Source organism: Alosa alosa, chromosome 15, assembly GCF_017589495.1.
Source record: "Alosa alosa isolate M-15738 ecotype Scorff River chromosome 15, AALO_Geno_1.1, whole genome shotgun sequence".
Lineage (NCBI taxonomy): Eukaryota > Metazoa > Chordata > Actinopteri > Clupeiformes > Clupeidae > Alosa > Alosa alosa.
The window spans coordinates 1,929,238-1,953,796 of NC_063203.1; the positions used below are offsets into that span (position 1 = coordinate 1,929,238).

At 39.2% G+C, this 24,559-nt stretch overlaps 1 protein-coding gene across 1 annotated transcript; it reads left to right on the forward strand.

Moving 5' to 3' along the window:
• Nucleotides 1-4,457: 4,457 nt before the first annotated feature.
• Nucleotides 4,458-5,072, forward strand: LOC125308561 (olfactory receptor 1468-like). The gene is made up of 2 exons (XM_048265126.1): nt 4,458-4,602; nt 4,921-5,072. Exons 1-2 carry the CDS (start codon nt 4,458-4,460, stop codon nt 5,070-5,072), a joined length of 297 nt encoding a protein of 98 aa, XP_048121083.1.
• Nucleotides 5,073-24,559: the final 19,487 nt, after the last annotated feature.

A 24,559-nucleotide genomic window follows, 5' to 3' on the forward strand; every position in this document is an offset into this window, starting at 1 on the left:
ACTGAACTTTTTAACTGTTCAGCCATTGTAACTGTTACTCATCATCAACTATGACTCCTACCCACTGTAGCTAGTTAGCATGGTTAGCATGTTAGCATTGCTGACGTTGTTAGCATTGTTAACATTTTTAGCAAAACTGCTAAAAATGATTAGCTAAGTTAGCTAAGTAACATGGTTAGCATAGTTAGCATGCTAGCATGCTAGTTGGCATAGTTCGCATAACTGCTAAAAATGATTAGCTATGTTAGCTAAGTAATATGGTTAGCATAGTTAGCATGCTAGCATGCTAGTTAACATTTTTAGCAAAACTGCTAAAAATGATTAGCTAAGTAACGTGGTTAGCATAGTTAGCATGCTAGCATGCTAGTTAACATTTTTAGCAAAACTGCTAAAAATGATTAGCTAAGTAACGTGGTTAAAATAGTTAGCATGCTAGCGTGTTAGCATGCTAGTTAGCATAGTAACTTGGTTAACATTATTATCTTTGTTAACATGGTTAGCATAACTGCTAGCAAACATTAGAGCCATTCCAACTGTCAGTTATCGTCAACTATCTACCTAAATAATTTAACCATTTAAACTATCCACCTATTTAACTGTTCAGTCATTCCAACTATATTAAACCTCATCTACTTAGCAACCAATATAGTTTTTTTTTTTTACTCTGTATGATATTTTACATCATATTTTTGCATTTTCATGCACTGTATTTCCTTCAGGAAATGCTTTTCTAGTTATTATTATTCCGCTTTACCACTTTTTCCGTGACGCTATTTCTCTTGAACAGTTTAACTTAGAAACTTCATTCAAACTTTGTAGCGAGGGTATTCAAACGGACGAAGCTGCTATGTCTTTTCAACTTTGAAACTTTTTATACTTTTTAAACTATTAAAGAAAAACTTTTAAAATCCCCATAGACTTAACATTGCCGACAGACACCATAATACGGCCGTTAAGCAATTAGAATCTATGGCAGGTGTTCAGGCCACCTGCAGCCTCAGGCTTTAAGCATACAATCTGGGTCAATTAAGACTACACATCCTATTCAACTGTTTCCTCTGCCCAAAACTGTTTCAAAATAAAAGTCCTCACTACAATAATCCACTGTTAAACAATGTAACCCATTAAACTACTGAACTTCTTACATTCAACTTTTAAACGGTCTACTTTTAAACTATCAGTAAACTATCTATCTATTAAACTAGCTGTCTATCAACAACTTTTAAACTATCTACATATACATTCACTAGCTGTCTATCAACAACTTTTAACTTGTCATCAACTATGTCAACACTTTTCATCAACTATGACTCCTACCCACTGTAGCTAGTTAGCATGGTTAGCAAAGTTAGCATGTTAGCATTGCTAATATTGTTAACATTTTTAACAAAACTGCTAAAAATGATTAGCTAGGTTAGCTAAGTCACATGGTTAGCATAGTTAGCATTTTTAGCAAAACTGCTAAAAATGATTAGCTCGGTTAGCTAAGTAACATGGTAGCATGTTAGCTAAGTAACATGCTAGCATGTTAGCATGCTAGTTAGCATAACTACTAAAAATGATTAGCTATCAACAACTTTTAAACTATCTACATTCAGCTTTTAAACAGTCTACTTTTAAACTATCAACTTTTATTAAGCTATGCAACCACCATGTCTATCCTAGCATCACCGTAGTAACCAACTCTGTATTATCTGTTTTAACTATACATGATATTTTACATCACAACTTTAGCATTTTCATGCACTGGTAATTCCTTGGAATTGCATTTCTAGTTACTCTTTCTGCTGTTAAAGAATGTGTTTGTGTTGTATGTATGCTGCTGCTGAGACCTTGAATTTCCCCTGGGGATCAATAAAGTATCTATCTATCTATTGCCAACAGTCTGAAATAACAAAGGAAATCGCCATTAAGGCACTGGTATCTTACAGCAAAAGAATTCCAATTACAGTTAAGCATTAATAAAGAAATACAAATATAATTTAGAGTCACATAAATTCATAGACATATTCAATCCTAAACTATATATATTGGATGTCCCCACCAAAGCTGAGACCAAACCTACGCCCTTGCCTTCTACTGGTCATACTTTATTTTTAGGACCAGTATTCTTTGTTTTGAGTTTTTTTGTGACAGATAGATGGATAGATAGATACTTTATTGATCCCCAGGGGAAATTCAAGACATGGCGATAACAAACCACAGTTGCATGTGACTTCACCGGTTTGGGCAGCTCATCTCTAACTGATCAAAATGGCAATTTGCTTGAATGGGTTAAGATATTTTTGTAATGTAAGAGAGCGATGTAAATCACGTGGTGATCACCTTTATGTTAGGGTTACTTGTGTTGTGCTGGCAGATGTGTTAAGTGTCAAAGCTAACCGGGCAAATAAACAAACCATGCTACAATGAGTAATGTCAAAGGGTAAAGTCACGTGACTTGTAGTTGTAGTCCATTTTTGAAACGAAAAGAGCAATTTCGTTTTTTTAAAAGCAGGCAAAATAGGGTCTGACATTTTGACAGTTTGTAGATCATTACCGGTATATGGATAACTTTGCTGATTTGGCTTCATAATATGTTTTTGAAAACTAGCTCTATGGGAGTTAACATTGGAGCTGCTCTTCCATAGGAACGAACAATGCACAGTTTGCAACCACTTGCACAGAGACTTTAAATCCAATTGTATTTATTTTTTACTTGTAGGCCTATGTGTATTATGTGACATATGTTTATATTATTAATTGCTGCTGTAACACCATAATTTCCCTTTAGGGATGAATAAAGGAATCTATCTATCTATCCATCTATCTGTCTATATCTATCAAAACACATTTTAAACCATTAATTTATACTTTTTATTTAATTTAAAAAACAATCAATGTTATTAGGCTATTATCTTAAAGGAATATTCCACCATTTGGGGAATTACGCTCATTTTCCACCTCCCCCTCGAGTTAAACAATTGATTTTTACCTCCAGTTCATCCAGCCATTCTGAGTCTGGCAATCATTGAATCGGATTAGACAATTAGCATCTCACCCCCTAGCATCCACGCTTAAAAGTGACTAAGACTAATTTTCCTATTTAAACTTGTCTCTTCTCAAGTTAGAAAGTGAAATAAGACTAACAATAAGACTAACGGAAGGTGGAGGAGGGGGCAGGGGATAGCTGCACGTCTTCCTACTGGAGCGGGAGAGCGGGGAACAACTAAAGTTAATCACACCACGGATTGCCTCCAAAGTGCACATTTCATTCATAATATTTGTATGTAGTTTCACATAGATGTTATTTGTTCACTCACACAGCCACACACACAGATATTGTATACACATGCACAATTTTTAGACAATGTCTTATGTAGGCCTGATACGGTTAGAGCAGGAAGTATTACTGTTAATTTGATCATCTCCACGATGGAAAATTTAACATGACACTAGATTAAACAAAATAAAAATTAAGTATATTTGTTGGGGCTTTTATGCTTTTATTGCCTAATTTACCAACATTAATATTGAAATATAAACTCTTAATATGATGAATGGAAACATTATGGCACACTGTAAAAGCTATTCACTCACCCATCCAAATAGTCATCTACACACTCCCTAACTCACACACACCTCACATGTGTACCTCACCCATCACTCAATTAAAGTTGCTTCATTAGCATGACTGTCAGGACAATAAAAAATGCAAAACCAGTATTCACTCTTACTATTCCTCAGTAAGAGAACAAAGGATACTTTGTCTTTGGGCTTGTGATTATAATTGTTTTACTCGGACTTCAGCGTTAAGACTTGAGACTTACTTGTGACTTGGTCCCACCTCTGACTATTCCCTCTTGATACGTATATATATAGAGGATTATACACACCTTTTACAACACTAGATTTAGATATCTTGCATATATGTTTCTCTGAATTTAATTCGGCAGGTATTGTAATTAATTAAGTTATTTAATAATTGCTTATTGTAATGCTGACAAAATGTATTGTTCTAAAATAGTCAGGTTTACTTCAAATGAAAGAATGAATGTTAATATGTTCTAAAATAATTTTGACTTTATTTTTTTCTGACAGGTCTGGTAGATGTTTTTGTGCACAGCACATTATAGGATCCTTGGAAAATGTCAAATGTAACTTTTACATTAGAAGCCTATCACAGAATATACGATAAAAGATTCATTTTTGCCACAGTGTTGACTTTACTGTATCCTGTCATCATATTTGGTAACCTATTAATAATATATATTGTAAGTGTTGAGAGAACTTTACATAAGCCTATGTATATCCTTATTTGCAATTTAGCATGCATTAACTTGTATGGTGGGTCTAGCCTGGCACCTTTTATTGTAACCAAAATCTTTTCAGGATCATTTCAAATATCCTGGATCGCCTGTTTGGTCCAAATATTTTCTATTAATACATATGGAGGATGTGAAATGATGAATTTAATGATGATGGCTTATGATCGGTTCATTTCCATATGCTTCCCTTTAACCTACGAGAAATTAATGTCCCCTTCAAATGTCATCATATGCATCATTTTCATTTGGCTCATTCCATTTGGTCGGGTTACCATTACCCTCTCAATCACGGCAAGTCTAAGATTTTGTGGGAACATAATTGAAAAAGTTTATTGTGACAACTACTCTGTAGTAAAACTGGCATGTTCAGACACTACAAGCAACAACATATACAGTACAACTATGACATTTATTTATGTCCTCCTGCCATTTTTTATTATAATTTATTCATACGTAAGAATAATTCTAATTTGTCTTCAGTTCACAAGAAAAGGGCAAACTAAAGTAATGAATACCTGCACACCACACCTGATATCAATATGCAGCTTTTTTATTGGATGTGCATTTGAACTCTATCAAAGTAGGTTTGACATGAGTCATGTTCCATACACAGTTCGAGTCATGCTCTCTCTCTATTTCCTAATACTTTCCCCTGTATTAAATCCAGTGATTTATGGAGCCAGGACAGGAAAGATAAATGAAGCGATTAAGGCAAAAATAATGAATCTGAAAGGATTTCTCTCCAAGCAAAATATGAATTTCTAAACAGGTATGCTTACTATATGTGTGCATCTGCATTTGAAATTGGTAGATTAAACCTTGTCTTAAAGCAACACATTTGACTATAAAACGGAAAAAGAGAACACCTTGTTTTATATGGTTTTGTTCAAGAAAATATGTGGGAAAACCTCTAGCCTATACTTCAACCATATTCAAATCAGAAGATATTACATTTTTTGCAAGTAAAAAAAAAACTTAATTCAAGGTTGACTTATAGAGCCCCCCACATTTGTTCCATACACACCAAAAGCCATGATGCATGTAAAAAGACATTTTTTTCTCTGCAGAAACACAGGTTCTGGGAATGTATATTCTCTCTGGCAGCTTGCCATGTGGTCCAAGTGTGGAAAAGTCGTCCAATAACGTTTGAGCTTGAAAAATTATTTTGTTTGTGGGCATAGACTGTTGTAACATGTTTTTTGTTATTGTTGTTTTGTTTTCCTGTTGCTCAAAATCTGCAGTCACCTGTCAATTGAACTTATATGCAACATACCTTTTTGTGTCTATAATTAACTAATTCCAGCAGATATGTTTTTTCTGTAATGTTCATTCAAATGCAAGGGGTGTGTAGGGGGACAGCTGTAACACTGGGTGAGTACAATTTAACTTTGCCAGTTTAAAGAGGTTATAGGAGAACTGGTCGATTACAACATAGGGCCCTGTTATTAGGGCCCGAGCACCGAAGGGCGCAAGGCCCTATTGTTTTTGTAAGGATTATTATTATTATTATTATTATTATTATTATTATTTCACCTTTTTGCTATTTTTGAGGTGGTTAACATGGATGGAATTTGGCACACACATCTGGTATCACACTGGCTACACAGGCATAAAGGCTTGGCCCCGGGCGTCGCCCAGGGACTCAGTAGCACCCCCTTAGGTGATTGATCCAGTGGTTGGCACATACTTTCAGCTAGACACACCAAATTTGGTAGGTGTGTGTATCTCCCCAAGATGAACAACTTTCGTATGTACAATCCATTAGCCACGCCCAACAGGAAGTGAGGTATTTGGGATTTTGTGCGGACTAAAATGTGATAAATTGTGATGCCAAAAGAGGTGCTTCCCATGGGTGAAAACACATGAAGTTTGGCACACACATCAAGTGGTACAGTGAATAGACAGTGATTAAAGCTTGGCACCAGTCGTTTCCCAGGAACTCCATAGCGCCCCCTTATGTCACTGTGACTTGTGGTTGGCATATAGTTTTAGATACACACACCAAATTTGGTGGGTGTATGTAACTCCCAAAAACAAACAACTTTTGTATTAACATGCCATTAGCCACGTCCACAGGAAGTGAGGTAATTGGGATTTTGTGCATTGTGGACATGATCAATTTTAACGTACTCCTCCTAGACGGTTGATCCGATTCATGTGAAAGTTGGTATATATGATGCCAATATGCTTCTGATTCTAAATTATGAAGCTTTTTTTGATATGTTGTAATTTGACGAAATGGCAAAACTATGAATTTTAATACCCTTCCACATAAACAATAAATGTGTCTTAATTCACCATGCATGGCTTGAAATTTTTAAATTTCACAGGTCTTTGAATACCATGGGAGTGATGATATTGACATGCCCATAATGCAAATTTGGCATAGCGCCACCACCTGGCAACAGAAAGAATGTCAATTACACTGATGTCACATGATCAATTTTAACATACTCCTCCTAGACGGTTTGTCAGATTCATTTGAAATTTTGCAAATATGATGCCAAGATGTTGCTGATCAATTTTAACATACTCCTCCTTGACGGTTGATCCGATTCATGTGAAAGTTGGTATATATGATGCCAATATGCTTCTGAATCTAAATTGTGAAGCTTTTTTTGATATGTTGTAATATGTCATGATTTTAATATCTCACCACATAAACAGTAAATGTGTCATAAATCACAGTGCATTGAATGAATGGTCTGAAACTTCTCAGGTTAATAGATATCATGATTATGATGATATCCAGACACCCAATGGGCCTGCCTGGCATAGCGCCACCACCTGGCCAAGCAGGAAATGTGCCAGAAATGGAAAATTCCTCAAGTGATTGATCTGAAACTTTATAAAATATTGGATATCATTATTGTGAGCATATTCACATGCGTAATTCACAGGCCTAGCATAGCGCCACCATCTGGCCAAGCAGGAAATGTGCCAGAAATGCTCTATGCTTTGAATAAATGGTCTGAAACTTTTCAGGTTAATAGATATTATGATTATGATGATATCCAGACACCCAATGGGCCTGCCTGGCATAGCGCCACCACCTGGTCAAGCAGGAAATGTGCCAGAAATGTACAATGCCTTAAGTGATTGATCTGAAAGTTTACAAACATTTTGGATATCATTATTGTGATGATATTCACATGTGTAATTTCAATGCCTAACATAGCACCACCATCTGGCCAAAAAGTGTATCAGAAATGTTCTTTGCTGAAAATGAATGGTCTGAAATTTCTCAGGTTAATATATTATGATAATGATGACACCAAATGGGCCTGCCTTGCATTACGCCCCCACCTGGCCAAGCGAGTAAATGTGGCAGAAAATAAAATACAAAAGCAAATAGCACACGCATCACATATGTACATACGCACACGTCGGTGCTTTGTTGGATTCCGACATGTCACGGGTTGCGGCCCGCTGGTGCTCGGGCCCGCCATTGCCGCTTGCGGCTATATTTCTTAATGTTACTCGTCACCAAGTACTGTGCTACCTAACTCGAGTTATCATGCTAGTAGCTAGCGCGGCCAGGCTACAAAGCTATGATATGGGGACAAAATGTAGACTGTTTGTGCCTCTTAACAGACTCAAAATGTCATTCCAAGTTTGGACTTGCAGCTAAGGGAAACAGAAGTATGTGACTGCCTGTAAAAACACTGAATTTATACAATTTCTGCTGTTCACGTTGTACAGCACTAATTACATGTTTGACAGCACATCACATCTGACCTCAACATAAACTACCTTTTTGAATACTTTGGACTGTCTTTGGACTTTGTACAATCGGAATTGTTTATTTATTCAATTCGGAATTGTTGTTTGTTTATTCAATCCCGAATTGAAACAAGTGACAATTCCAACTGCTAGGTTCTGAATTAAAGACGGTTCCAAAATGGCACACCCATGAAATGCATTCAGAGGTAGGCTACGCTGGTCATTTCAGACACATAGTGGCCACTTGACTGTTTTTGGAAAGTCACTGCATCACTGCACATTTCATATGACAATGAATCATTCCTCAATATGGTGTTTGTCTTCTTTATCATCGGGGGCCTATTCCAGAAAGCAGGTCTTATTAGAAATCTGAGTTTGTTAACCCTGAGTTGAGGGAAACTCTGGGTGTCCCATTCCAGTAAGAAACTTAACTCAAACTTTGGGTCCATTACCCCAGTAACTGACTCTGTGAACATCACTTGCTCACACATATGGGTTGTCATTTTCTCCTCTATCAGTCCGAAGCAAGGACGGATTAATTTGCATAGCCTAGGCTACGGCCAGGGAGGATTTTGAGATCCTTAATATTAACCTTAATCAAACTTCATCATTTTGAAATTAAAATAGAATTTTATTCAGCTCCTAAGTAGCCTGTCACTACATTTTCCACCTAGGCTTTAAGCTAATAGCCCTTTAAAAGTAATTTAAAATTAATCTAGAGCCATGGTTGTCAAACTGGGGTACGCGTACCCCCAGGGGTACGTGGACTGATTTCAGGGGGTACGTGAAAAAAGATCTGTCATATGCCTTTTCAAACGTTTTCTCTATCCCACGTTGGTAACTTAACTTCCGCATTTGCACTGCACATTAAAAACGTATTTTCTCCGCATTAACAAAATATTCGAGAGTGGAGACAGAGAGGGTAAAACAGCGTTTCTCAAACTGTGGGTCGCGGAGAACTTACGTGAAAAACAGGAGTTTTTTTTATTTATTTTTTTATCTGTAGCCTAGGCCCAGGTACTGTAGCACCCGATGCGCAATGGACGCACTGTGCTATTCATAGGGAAGCACTCGTGTCAAGGCAGCTTAGTTAGTCCCGACCTGAATGAGATTTTTAACGAGGTTGGGAGAGTGGTAAATTTCATCAAGACCCGGCCCTTAAAAGCGTGTCTATTCTCCGCACTTTGAGAGGAGATGGGAGCTGACCAAAAGGCTTCACAGCGAGGCAAGGTGGCTTTCGAGGTAAAGTGCTGTCAGCGTGTTTGAGCTCGAAGTAAGCCTCTTCTTGGAGGAAGAGCGATGTTTGAATCTGCAAAAGCACGTTCACTAATGAACATTTCTTGTGAAGCTGGCCTATCTTAGCGATATATTTGGAAAGCTCAATGAGTTAAATCTCCAGTTACAAGGCAAAGACAAGCACCTAGCAGATAAGATCACTGCATTCAACAAGACGATTGTGTGTGAGATTAGGTGCAGATCTATTTAAAATCATTATTCAGCACATTTGTAGGCCTATCATATGTTGACTGTTGATGAGATGTATCATATGTTTATGATCCTATTCACTATTCTCGACAAAATTGATAAAAATAAATATTAATCAAACAATTAAAAAAAAACTTGTTAACAATTGGTGGTGTTGGGGGTACTCCGGAAGATCATAATGTCTCAGGGGGTACATGCCTGTTAAAAGTTTGGGAACCACTGATACAAGGGATACAAGGAAGTTTATTGTCACATGCATATAGTTACTGGAAGTAAGAAATGCAGTGAAATTATGTCTGGTGTCAGCCTATTTGTGCATTAATGGGGGGGGTAACGAAAGTGCAGTAGAAGAGGGGTTTAGTAGATTAAGTGGCAAGGGCTGCATAAAAAGGTGGGGAGGATTGGGATTGGGTGGGGGCACCAACAAGGAGCACCCAAGAGCAACAGGGGCAAGGAAAAACTCCCTTACCAAGGAAGAAACCTTGGGCAGATCCCGCCTCAAGGGGCTAACCCAACTGCCAGGGTCTTGGTGTGTGTGTTGGGGGATGACAGGGGAGATGGGATAGTGTGCTGTGTATGTGGGGAGAGGGCAGTGTGCAATATGTGTGTTGGGGAAGCTTCCTCATGAGACAATGTGCTGTGTATTGGGGGCAGTGTGCTGTAAGTATGTTGGGGATGTGTGTTGGAGAAGCTTCCTGATGAAAAAAATAATGTGCTGTGTATGTATGGGGGGGCAGGGACTTACTATTGCAAGCAGAGTACTGTATGTATGATGTATGTGAGTGATGACAGTGAAGATGTGTGTGTGGGCGGGAGGGGAGTGGAGCAGTGACTGTGTGTGTGTGTGTGTGTGTGTGTGTGTGTAGTGTGTGTGTGGGCAGTGTGCTGTAAGTATGTTGGGGATGTGTGTTGGAGAAGCTTCCTGATGAAATAATGTGCTGTGTATGTAGGGGGGCAGGGACTTACTATTGCAAGCAGAGTACTGTATGTATGATGTATGTGAGTGATGACAGTGAAGATGTGTGTGTGTGGGGGAGGGGAGTGGAGCAGTGACTGTGTGTGTGTGTGTGTGTAGTGTGTGTAGGTGGGGGCAGTGTGCTGTAAGTATGTAGAGGATGTGTGTTGGAGAAGATCTTGAAGACAATGTGCTGTGTATGTAGGGGGGGGGGCAGTGTGCAGCAAGTATGTAGAGGAGGCTTACTGTAGCAAGCAGTGTGCTGTATGTATGTGAAGTGATGACAGTAATGATGTAAGTGTGTGTGTGTTGGGGATGGGGGTGGGGGCAGAAAGGCTAGGCAATCAAGGACATGGGTAGATGGAGGAGAAATCAAAAATAATAAATAAAAAAAGTTCTATGGAGATGTGCAAAAGTTGAAGAAAGTCAGATATGTGTGTGTGTGTGTGTGTGTGTGTGTTTTGACGTGTGATGAAATAAGAAAATAAATAAAAGGTCTGTAGCATAGGGAGAGGGATGTAAAAGTGCTAAAAGTCTTGTGTGTGTGTGTGTGTGTGTGTGTGTGGGGTCATGAGTGCTGAGTAGTGAATGAGTGCAAAAGTCAGTATAGTGTGAGTTCAGAGTTGGGAAATGTTTGAGAGTGCTGAGGAGTGAATGTGTGCAAAGTCAGTATAGTGTGAGTTCAGAGTTCGGATGGCCTGGGGATAAAAAACATCTCCTGAGTCTCTCAGTTCTGGCTTTGTGACTACATAGGCGTCTTCATGATTTCAGCGGTAGGAATAATCCATTGTTAGGATGAGAAGAGTCCTTCAGAATCTTTTGGGCTCTTAGGAGTACTCTTCTGGAATAGATATCTTGTAGAGCAGGGAGTTGAGTTCTTATAGTACGTTCAGCTGAGCGCACTACTCTCTGCAGAGTACTACAATCTCTAACTGTGGAGTTCCCATACCAGGTGATGATGCTACCAGTTAGAACACTCTCAACCGCTGAAGTGTAGAAGGCCTTCATGATGGATGTAGAAACTTTGAATTTCCTTAGCTGACGAAGGAAGTAGAGTCGTTGTCTGGACTTTTTCAGAACATATTGAGTGTTAACAGTCCATGTTAAGTCTTCAGTAATGTGGACACCAAGGTATTTAAAACTTGTGACTCTCTCTACAGGTTGCCCGCTGATCATTAGTGGGGTGTAACTGTAGTTCTGCTGCTGCCTTCTGTAATCCACTACCATTTCCTTGGTTTTATTGATATTCAGTGTCAATCTGTTAGATTGACATCACTGTGCCACCTCATCAACCTGATCCAAGTACAGCTGTTCATTGTTGTTACTAATCAGGCCCAAGATCACTGTGTCATCTGCAAACTTGATGATGGAGGTATGACTACTGTTGGCTTTGCAGTCATGTGTGTATATGTTGTACAGCAGTGGACTCAAAACACAGCCTTGGGGAGCACCAGTGCTGATGGTTAATGAGTCAGATGTCAGACCCCCCACTCTAACCACTTGTGAACGGTTGGTGAGGAAGTCAAATATCCAGTGACACAGGGTGGTGTTCAGTCCTAAGGCCTTCATCTTTGTGACCAAGGTGAGAGGTACTATCGTGTTGAATGCTGAACTAAAGTCAATGAACAGCATCCTCACATAATTCCCATTCCCCTCCTCCAGGTGAGTTAAGGTGGTGTGCATAAGGTTTGAGATGGCATCCTCTGTAGACCTGTTGGCTCTGTAAGCAAATTGGAGGGTGTCGAAGGAGGCAGGGAGGGATGAGCAGATAATGTTTTTCACAAGCTTCTCAAAACACTTCATCACTGTAGACGTCAGGGCTACTGGGCGGTAGTCATTCAGACATGATGGACTTTTGTTTTTCGGTACTGGAACAATAACAGACTGCTTGAGGCAAGTAGGAACTGTCTCTTGAGCCAATGATTTGTTAAAGATATAAGTGAACACAGGAGCTAACTGAGCAGCGCAGGATTTCAAAACCCTGTTAGAAATTCCATCCGGTCCAGTAGCTTTTCTACAATTAACCCTCCTAAAGGCATTGCTCACATCGACCTCAGAGACACAGAAAGGTGCATCCTCATTTGCTTCACATGCTGCAGCTAGTCCAATATAGTCTGTGTTTTTTTCATGTCAAAGCGAGCATAAAAGCATTAAGTTCATCAGGGAGGGCTTTACTCACATTCATCATAGGAGGGGGACTTTCTTTCAAAGCCAGTGATGGTTGGAGCCCTTTTCCACACTCGTGCTGGATCACCCTCCAAGAAATCAGCTTCAACTCTGTCTCTATAGCGCCGCTTAGCATCTTTAATAGCTCTACGTAAACTATAAGATGCTGCTTTGTAATCCGTCATATCCCCTGAAATAAACCCAGCGTTATAAGTCATGGTGCGTGTCTTTAATGCCGTTCTCACTTCTCTATCCACCCATGGCTCTATGACCATGATCTAGAGTAGGGGAGACCGGGGCTGGTTGTCTCACGGGTTGGTTGTCACATTGCTTATTCCAGGCACACTAGGTGATGCTCTGGTAAAATGTTGATATCAAACTGTTACCCTTTGATAGCTTACTCATTTGCACTAGGAATTTTGCTGAGCAGACACACAGCATTGAGATGAGGAGACAATTTTTAAATTTCATGGATCAGAGTAAATGTTCATGTTGGTGTTGTTTTTGTATTGAGAGCTTGTAGGATATTAGTAGTTCAAAAACAAAACACTCATTAAAAAGCCAAAGGTAGTAGCTTTATTTTGAGTTATATTTTAGCTATCAGGTTAAAGCCATGTGGCAGCTAGGTTGTCACATAGCTCGTAGGGTTGGTTGTCACATGTGTTTGTTGTCACTGTGTTTGCAACTTTGTTTGCAACTTACATGATAATAAAGAGGTTTTAGCACTGAAAATTATTTCATTTTATTTCTCAACACAGTAGACAATTCAAGTAACTGATCACCTCCTTTAATCCCATTGTTTAAACATAAGGGGCATTGATGACAACTATCATAGGGGTGGTATTCATATTAAAACTTATTTGCCGTTTCTATCTTAAAAACTAAAAAGTTACACATCATTTTTTAAGATCCCATTCCCATTTTATCACTGAAATCCCATTGAAACTCTATAGGGACAACCAACCCCATACCCTGTGTGCAACCCGTGATGGGGTTGATTGTCACATTGTGTCAGAGTGTCTTTGATGGTTAATTGCTCCCTGTTACAATACATTCTAAAAGTAAAAATTATGCACATTTAAAGCCAAGACCCCAAGCTTCCATTTCATGTAGGAATTACTGCTGAAAGAGTTTTTGAAGATGAGCAATTCATGCATGAGTAAAAATTGTGACAACTAACCCCAGCTCCCCTACTGTATTAAACTCATTGCCAGGACTGGTGCAGCCACAGGTTAAAAATATAAAAATAGTAGACCAATCTTAGGCTACAGTTTTTGATGGCTTGTGTCATTTTTAAGTCACTGGTCAGGAAATATAGCCCTCATAAAATAATTAACAGCACAAACAATTTTATTAATTTTCTGATGATGTGCAACCACCAGTTTAACCTAAGTCTACAGCTGTGTTCATTTTCTTTTGAAAATGTGCATGCTGTGCTCGTGGGGAAAACTTCTTAAATTGAGTGACATTGGAGGTGGGTTAAGTTTTCTGAGTAGTTGCCATGGTGACTGTGACAGAGTGCAGCGCATCTGTCACGGACAAAGGCAGTTTTCCCGCTGCAGCACAAACAATGACTTTTGTTGGAATGAATATGAAAGCCTATGTATTACGATATGTGTCTGGTTGTAACATTGATTGATGACATGTGAAGTTGTATGTGTGTGATTAAGACCTGCTGTGTGTCAAAAAGCAAAGGTAATTCCACACGGGAACATGTTTATGTGAGTATCTTATCTTCTTCTTCTTACTGCCCTTTATGCCTCTTGGCACATAGAGCAGCAACAAAAGTTTTCCACTCTAGTCTATCCTGGGCGAGTCGTTGAATGGTGCCCCATGAGTGGTTTAGGCTCTGCATCTCCTTCTCCACAGTTCTTCTCCATGTGTTCTTTGGTCTTCCTCTCTTTCTTTTCCCCTCTGGCATCCAATGTAGAGCTATTCTTGTAATGTCAGTAGGATCTTTTCTCAAAACATGTCCTATCCATTTCCACCTTCTTTTCATGAGGATGGTCTCGATGCATTCTTGTTGATATTTCTGATACAGTTCTTCATTTGAGATTGTGTTTGGCCAAAATATGTGAAGTATTCGTCTTAAACTTTTGGTGTGGAAGGTTGACAGACTGTTGAGGTCCCTTTTTACCATTCTCCAGCATTCAGAGCCGTACAAAAGGGTGATGATAATGGTGGGATAAAACACAGCTCTGATACAATTTGAGTTTGATCTTTGTAGAGTATTGTTGTGAGCGCCATATATTATTCAGTATGTAAAATGCATTTCTTGCCTTATTGAGACGGTTCTTAATGTCTTGATCTGTGCCCCCCTCATGGCTAATGGTACTGCCCAAATATGTGAATTCATTAGTTTTGGGGGTCTCTTCTCCATTGACTTCAATTGGTGAGGGGTTTGGAATGTTTAGAGTTAAAACTTCAGTCTTCTTATGGTTGATCTTTAAGCCAATCTTCTGACCAAAGACACTAAGGCGGGATGTTTTCTCCTGCATGTGTCGATGAGTATGTGAGAGAAGAGCCAGATCATCCGCATAGTCTAGATCTTCAAGTGATGAGAAGAGTGTCCATCGAATGCCTGTATTTTGGTCTTTGGTTGTTTGCCTCATCACCCAGTCAATGGCAATGTTGAAGAGCAGTGCTGACATTACACATCCTTGCCTCACACCTGTTTTAACTTTGAATTGTTGAGGACTATTTCCAACCCTACAGGTGAAGTTGTTGTAGAAGCTTTTAATCACAAGAACTATTTCCTCAGGGATCCCGTACTGACGTAACATCTGCCAAAGGCTGTCACGATGAATCGAATCGAAAGCTTTTTCGAAGTCAATGAAGTTTATGTGAGTATATGTACGGGAAATGAAGATGCAATATGTGTCCGGCCGACTGTAGCATATTCTATCTGTACGGTAATGTAAGCGATAAGCGCGCATTTTTAACATTAATGCTAATAGCCGATACAGAGAAATATTATGTCTGTATGTGGAGATATGCAGGGTGCGATTTGTGTAAAAACCAGAGGGGGGGATTTTGAATAAGTTTGTAACCCCCAAAAAAAAAAAAAATGAACGAACGATTCATAGCCTAGTAATGTCATGGCTAATAATACCCTATATTATTTTTGCCACCTTTGTAACATTTTAGTTTTAGTTTACCGTGGTGTATGACTTTAAACAGCGAGTGTGCTTGGTATGATGATCAGCTCCTCTAATGCAGGGTAGGACTACGTTTTGACAAGCATACAAATTCACCTTGTTCTTGCCCCATCTGAAATGACTTCTCTACTTTTGCTGCCTCCATCCTTTCTGTATTTGTTGTGTAAAAAAATGTTGTATATGATGGCACTGAAGTCTTAAGTTAGTGAATTGGCTAACAGTGTTAGTTGGTAACCAAAATAGCCTACACATTGCGCTACACGCTGCGTAGGCTACGTGCATTCTCTCTCCTGCTGATTTGCGTTCAGTAGCCAAGCGCGTAATATTGCAAAAGTTGAAAAAATAAATGTGTTTATTGTAGCCTACAGAAAATAAATAGCCTATCATACTGTCAGTTAATTGCCTACAGTGCAGTGAAGAGTTTGGAGAGTAAAGTTATAGGGCTACTTGAAGTTTTATGAAAATAATTTTACTTAACCAGAACATAAAGACCATGAAGCTTCTATTTCTTGCAGCTGTTAAAACACCCGCTAGATAGTTTAAATACCCACCAACATTTGTTTTTGCAGTACAGATTATTTCTAAAAGTTATTTGTCTACTACTGGCTGATTTATCAAACGAGTGCTTTCTCGTTCGTCCTCTGCAAACTACAGGTGTTTCGGTAGAGAGCCATTGAATAAGCGATGCCAAGCAATTTCTGTAACACTTTTTTTGACATTCAGCAAATATCTCATTTAATGTAAGTTCCTTTGGACAATAGGCCTACGTTCTACTCTATGTGCAGTTGTCCTCCATCTCAGTTGCATCAGTTTTCTAATTTTGAAGGTTTTAAAACATTATTATGCTTCACTGAATCCTTCTCGTTTTCTTTCATTTGTCCAGCTAACGTTTCCATTGAACCTAGCCATTTATGATGGATTACACACTTGACATTCTGAAATGTCCTGCACGATCAAGGCCAAATTAAGTTATCACGCAGCCACTGTGTCAGCAGCATCAGTGCTGACGGTGACGGTGCGTTTCTGATGTCAGATTATTATGTAGGCTAGCCTACTAGACTGTTCTCACGTTGCAGCGCTTTACTTACATGAAGTAGCATTAATCAATATGAGGGGCAGAAGGGGATAAATGTTGTCCCCCCCCCCCCGACGATAAAAATAATTTAGCAGAGGTAGGGATAGGAAAAGCAGAGGGGGGGAAATCCTCACCATCCCCTCCTACAAATCGCACCCTGGAGATATGACATTAACATGCTTACCTGTTGCCTGCTTGTAGTGTCTTCCGGGTATGGGGAGCAAACCGAGGTGCGGGGCATGGAGAACTTTTGTGCGTTCTTTTCGTGCTTTGAAGTGAGAAGCGCTCATTGGAGCAGGGGTGTCTAGATGGTTTAAATTTGTTTTCCTTAATGTGGTTTTGTTGGGCATGATCGTAAGTGCACATGAATGTTTCTTAGTAATGTGTATTGCCGGGATGTTGTGTTGGCCAAAATATGATGCGTATGTGTTAATTGATTTATATCGTTACATGGTAGAGAGGTGTTTTAAATGGGGGCTGTTTAGCTCAGATGAGAGATGCCTCTGTAGCAAGAGGTCATGCCAAAAGACCTCAGAGGTAGGCCTAATTATGCGTGGGGATCGTCCCTGTGTTTATTTCTTATTTTGACTAAGTGTTTGTTTGTTTGTCATCATTGTTTTGTTTTGTATTAACCTGCCGGCAGCCTAACAAAAAATAACAATAAAAGAAAAGCCTTTTGACTACAACGCAGCATTTGTACATCCTTCAGTCTGACCCACCATCCACTCGGGCGCACTCCTTTACAGTGACTCATAATTTCTGAGCTCCATTGATGATGGCTTTTCAAAGTCATCGGGCACACGCTGAACTCGGAGTGAACAAACTGTGTAGATTGACACAGTGTTGTAGTCAAGTCACTATGCCTCGAGTCCGAGTCCAGGTTCGAGTCCCCAGTGTTCAAGTCTGAGTCAACTCCAAGTCATTAAAAAAAAAATCCAAGTCGAGTCCACTACTCATCCGAGTCTAAAGTAAGCATAGCCTACATGTCGTTCCATTTTTTTTGCCATTGCGGATAAAATCCTTAAAAGCAAAACGGACAATCTTCTGTCTCCATGCAGGGGTGCCATCAATTGTGTGAAAGTAGTATTGCCAAATTTCTTGCCAAACCAAATGTGTTGTATTTATTATATTGGAGAGAATACCATACCATAGCCATACTATAACCTCGCTTACTCATAATAAATGAGCAATCCACATCCCAATTACACAGGCCATTAAGTCACATTATGCTGTTACTGACTGCTGACAATTGTACTCTGTAGGCAGTGTTGTAGAAGTTCATACTTCACAAGAGCTAGATGGACGTTGGAGTAGGTCTATTTTGTAAGAGGTAGTGTGGATTATAAAAGGGCCTCCCTGGGCATTTTTTTTAATTCTGGCTGTTAAATAGACTACACAATTTTAGCGCAGTTTGGGAGGGACAGAAACAGAGCAGGGCCCGTCTTGGTAGCTTCTTTCTGACTCCCGGGACGTGAACACTGGCTACCTGCAACTGCATAATGTTATCACTTCACTGACACTATGGAGACATATTTCACGCCAACAATAGAGATGAAAACTAGCTTTCGGTTAACGGAGATGCAGATCATCTGCCTAATTAATTTCTTTGCGCAACAGGCCACATTCTACGTTCATTTCATGAAATGAGTGAAATAAATGTTTTTTAAGCTGCCATCGCCATAGGCTACTATTTGCTACGATATTCATCTGTTATAAATAGAACAAGTTGCTATTTCCTTTTTTTTCGTGCAGTGGATTAGGCTATCAAATCGCTCGTTTGAACAGTAACAGTAATCCACTTCATTCGTGGTTTTAAATATAGTTGTTTCTGGCCTACCCAGTGTTGTATAAAGTACTAGAAAGCAATACTTGAGTGAAAGTACAAGTATCGTACTAGAAAAAGACTTTGGTAGAAGTGAAAGTTCTTTTAGAATATTACTTAAGTAAAAGTCTTAAAGTATCTGATATATACTGTATCAAAGTAATTTTCTGATATTTAATGTACTTAAGTATTTGAAGTAAAAGTAAAAAGTAAAAAGCAAGCGGTTTTATTTTGAACTTTTATTGTGAACTTTATTTTGGCTTTCTTATAGTAAAGCATAAAGCATATTCATATTCATCTTCTTAATCTCACTCATCAAACCAAAATCACATTCTTTTCTAGGACTTTTCAGGCACAATTCTCTTAAGTTCAAAGAACAAACAGCATATTTTTAGAGCTGACATCAAAGATGATTTTGTATGAACTTCAGGTAAAAATGAAAAATAAATAACTAATTTCTTTAAAAAAAAATGACCTGCTGGTAGGGAGACCATTTTGGTCATGTGGTATAAGCATTTCTAGGGCTTACTCCCCAGGTCACCATCTCACTCTCACACACACACACACAGGCCACCTATGTCCAGCATCTACTAATATGCCAGTCATTAGTTGAAACTGAAAAGGTGTCTGTTCATCTTCAAAATAAGCTGGTTTTCAAAGTTGCCAGAATTCAGTGCCCGGGAGTTTCAGGCCCATTAAATAACTTTAATTTATCCTCTCTACTTGTCCCCGTATCTGAGAAAACTTTTTGGAAAAGACGGGCTATATATGGATGGACCCAACCAACTCTTTTTGGGAGGGGAGAACTCCCTCACGTAGGCTACAAACCATGCAGAGGCATTGCATTGGTGTCCTACTTTAAGGAAAGATAGACTAACGTGACCAATGTCAATATTTTTTTCCTTGACCGGCCCAAAAGTGAAGCGGCCCACCGGGAATTCTCCCGATTACTCCCCCAGGCCTGATTCAGTCTTACTCTTCTTGGACTGAAGACAATTAAGTCCTGCTAAATAGCCTTTCACAGGCCGCTGAGGCAGGTAACGGGGTGTTCAGCTTCACAGAAGCTGCCAATGTACAGAAACATTTCTTGCAAAAACGGCCACTGGTGTATGACGTTATCTTCATCACTACTCTGTTCACCACTATCGTCGGGGTGGTCGTCTATGATAATGGAAGGTCCTCCAGTAGATGCTCGTGCTCATGGCGGTTTCAGTTGTGCGTCCTCATCCTTTAGCAACAAACACGCCCTGAAATAGAGTGCGGAGCGTGCGTAATGCAATCTAGGAGCAGATTCGCCAAACCTCCCTTATTGCACTCGCACACATTTCTTCTAATTTTGTTTTAGTAACGAGTAACGAAGATGCTTAGTGGAAATATAACGGAGTAAAAGTACACATTTTATCTAGGAAATGTAGTGGAGTAAAAGTGAAAGTTGCATAAATTGAAATAGCGAAGTAAAGTACAGATACGTGAAATTTCTACTTAAGTACAGTAACAAAGTATTTGTACTCCGTTACATTACAACACTACCCACGAGAGGTTCGGTTTGTCAGTTTCACTTGCGCAGGCACGTAGCCTAGGCCTACATTGACACGCTACATGGACACTCTACTAGGCAATTTAATGTTATGCTTCTATATTTTATGACACCAAAATTAAGAAGTATGCTATATCTTGATTGGGAAAACTTTTAGTTTATTTTTCTTTCGATCCGAACTAATATTGCCTGGCAATACTACATTGACATGGCGACGGCCATGTCTCCAGGCATTTTGGTGTTAAAGTTAACGTTAGTTTGCTTTGTTTGCATGTGAACATGACGTGACTTGCGATGTATGACACGAAGCAGTAGCCTAACATTCCCTTGCACTAAAATTATCATTACACATAATTTAGATATTAAAATCATATAGCAAATTATAGCCAATAGCAAATTATTATGGCTGCCTAACCAGAGAACCTGCACAGACATCAACAACAAAGCCGCAATCGGCACAACCAGCTGCAACATCCAAGGGCGTAGGTTTGGTCTCAGCTTTGGTGGGGACACATCCACAACTCCTGTTGTCACGATACCAACATTATTGTTTCAATACCAATAGGAAGTGAAGAATCTCAATTTCGATACTATTGCGATTTTTTTAAAATTTGATTTGGTTTGTGTGATTTGTGAGATAATTCACATCAGTGGCAATCATAGAATTTGATTGACCCTCCACAGACACACACACACATTGAAAGTGATGGTTGTCATAGGTTTCTTTTTCATATTTTGGAATTCATATAAACTATACATTTATATTGATAATTATGTATAGTATTTTATGATCTGCATGATTACTAATAGCTAAACATATTTAGTAATTCGATTACATCATATTGATATTTAAATTATTAGGCTACACTTGTCTATATCATCACATTTGGTGTGTAAATCTAATTGAGTGCCTGTAACTTTAAGAGGAACGTGAATGCTGAAAAATAGTTTCGCAAGTGCAAGGATATGTGGATTAAATTCATCATGTTTGCTATGTCATTAGATAAAATAAATGTTCAAAAAACTAACAAGTCAAAGAAAATCTTTCTGGGATAAGATCATAGAAGAGAGAGTGTCTCGCAATGTTCATTTAGTATGGAAATGCACCAGTTTATCTTTTATTTCTTTGCATTGTGCAGGCTACTTTCACAAATACATTAGCCTACATAAACAGAATATACGAACAGGAAAATGTCTCGGATCCATTGTTTATTCCTACTGCAAGATTGGTAGCCCAATTAGCCTAACACTCAGTGACGGTGTAGCCTATGTGACTGTCCGTGCGGCACACCCTTATTCAACATGACTCCTAACTTTGGTTGAAAGATTACAGAAGCTAGGTTCGCTGTGACAATATCCTGGGTAATATCCTAACAGCTAATGCTATTTTACACAGTAAAATCCGCATTTGAAAGCCTGGTCACCAGTTGCCAGTTTGTATGGCTAAGTATTTTGCCTATACTGCAATGAAAGCTTCGTATTTTTGGGTGGCATAGCTGATCTACAAACCACAAAAAGGGGCAAACATGTACATGCTGAAGGGCAAAGGGAATATCACAATACTCTGGCCTTTTATGGGATAGATAGGTATTGGCAGATAGCCCTAACTTACCGTTGTCGTTGATACCCGCTCGCTTGACTGCCGGTGCAAACAAGTACAGTAGCCTGACACTCTCCGTGCGTGTAGGCCTACAGCGTGCATGTCAGATAACCCTTCCCCCCTCTGTTTTTCAGCAAATTATATGACGACGTTCTTGTAGCCTGCTGTTGTGCTGGCTGTCGGAATGATCAGCAGCACAAATAAGTTCGCTACAATATTGATGGGGACAATTTTGTCATCTTAAAATATTGATTAGGACTAGTCCTTAGTCCCACCCTAAATCTACGCCCATGGCAACATCCATACCACATACAAGTCTACGGTGCCAATGGGGACTGGGTTGAAATCCAACATGCAGTCTTTTCCCTATCCTACTCCATCTATCTCTCCCACTCACTTCCTGTCACTCTTCACAGTCCTATCAAGCAATATGCCCCGAGAGGCTGTAGGACAGGGGTCTCCAACCTTTTTGGGAATGAGGGCTACCTGAAGACCCGAAATCATATGGAGGGCTACTCATTTGAAACAAACAGACCCTCACCCCTTTATTGCGAGTTTAGTCCTCCTAAATAATAGGCCTATGTGATTTTTACTTTTAAATTATCAATATTCTGTAGGCCTATAAGTCTTTCATTTCATTTCATTCACTCTAGTTTCATTTGATTCTTCAATACTTTAAAGGAACCATATGTAAGACATGTATTTCAATTAATCATAAAATGGCCCTGATATGTCACTAGACATTAAGAAATCATGTTCATTTCAAATACTAATATCACTGACAACAGTTAGTCCGGCCAGGATATTGCCATTTAAAAAGTGAAGTTGCAGCCCTCAACTGATGTTGATGTTGTGTTTTGTCATGTCATGTTGTGTTTTGGCCTGATGCGTGACCCTCTACCTATCTATAATCACAAAGTCAGTAGTGTTTTGGCATCCGGGTTGGCAACCTCGAGTCAGGGGGGAGGGGGAGGGGTTACACCACTCTATAGTAATTTGAAAGTGATTGCAGTATCAGTTTTGGCCACAATCTTACATATGGTTCCTTTAATATCAATATGCAACACTACCAACATATTTGTTCAGTTTGTTCATTTTGCATGGGGAATCTAATCTTATTTTTTTTAACAAAAAAACAATATTTTTGTGCAATTAATAATTTGGGTTACAATGTGTACCCAATTTATACCCACCCACCATTATGAATTCAGGGGTTGTTTAAGTTCTGATTTCAGTGGACAATTCGGTTTTAACATTTCAATAGTAATCACCCACACCACCCTAACATATGAAGTCTCCTTTTAAAGTTATTGCACACCTGAAATCTCTCCATGATCTGACAAAAAAGGTAATGTACAGTCCTGCTCAGTCAAGCATGCCACAACATTTTCAGCGCTATTATACGGCAGTAGCCTACGGAGGAGAAAAGACCTGTGAGCTAAAGCAATTGTTTTTCAGTCCTTGAACAATCATGCAAGAACCGTATTTGACGAACATAGAATGGCCACAGAACATTTGCAAAGATATGCTTCCATTGGCTACACCAGACGAGCAAGTTTTTTCCCCTTTACTGTGTATGCGTGCAAGCAGCATGTATTCGCTCCGCTTCCGTTGTTGTTTAAAGATTGAATGGGAAACGGATTGGAGCCAAAGGCTAAAATTTAAAGGAGAATTCCGGTGTGATATTGACCTAAAGTGTGTTGAAACATGATACCGAGTGTGAACGTATGTCTCATAGCCCATCTTGGCTTGTCCCCTGCACTGCAAAATCTGGCGCTAGTTAGCCGATGCTACCAACAGCTTTTTCAATGGTGGTGCTCCGGCATCGAGCTAGCCATGCAAATAAATCACTGTTTTACACCATTTACGAGGCTCAATGTATCTCCACACTTCATTGGTAGACTTCGAGGGGCCCTGACATTTAAAAGCAGACATTGAGAACTTTGAAAAGCACTGGTAGTTTACTTACAAGACGATTTATACAGACAGTATCTTCACGAAGTTTAGCGTTTGCAGCCATCTTGAATTTAGTCACGATAAGTCGAGCGACGAGTAAGAATGAACAGGTATGATAAGGGATCAGATTCCAAAAATAATTCAGTGGAAATGCATGGATTCCAGTTTCTTCCAATAGCAGCAACTGGAATCCATGCATTTCCACGGAATTATTTTTGGAATACCATTGAAAAAGCTGTTGGTAGCATCGGCTAACTAGCGCCAGATTTTGGAGTGCAGGGGACAAGCCGAGATGGGCTATGAGACATACGTTCACACTCTGTATCATGTTTCAACACACTTTAGGTCAATATCACACCGGAATTCTCCTTTAACGCAGCTACAATTTGTAAGGTATCACCAATATAAATTTAATGTTACAGATGTATGGCTACATACATTCTTAAAATGGTTCTAGCCTAGACTTAAATATATATTGAAAACTTGCTGTACTGCTGTAGGATACATGATGGAAGGATACATGATGCTGTAGGATACATGATGGAACAGCATGGCGTTATTAGGCATGACGCCAAGCGGAGCTTGTAGCTGTTCTAAAATCAGTGTAACATATGGACTCGAGTGGCTTATTCTTTTAAAAATAGTTACTACATACAGTATTTCTATCAAGATTTCATAAAATAAAGGCACAGCAACGAGAAATGAAAAATGATTTCATAGATCAATTTCAATAGATAACCATTCTTCTGCCAATATTATTGAGACGCAGCAACTT

What these genes read in the sequence shown, in the direction of transcription:
- LOC125308561 (XM_048265126.1), top strand. Translation starts at nt 4,458, where the DNA reads ATGATGGCTTATGATCGGTTCATTTCCATATGCTTCCCTTTAACCTAC. An exon ending in TACCCTCTCAATCACGGCAA is followed by an intron (nt 4,603 to 4,920) that starts GTCTAAGATTTT and finishes TTCCATACACAG; the next exon opens with TTCGAGTCATGCTCTCTCTC.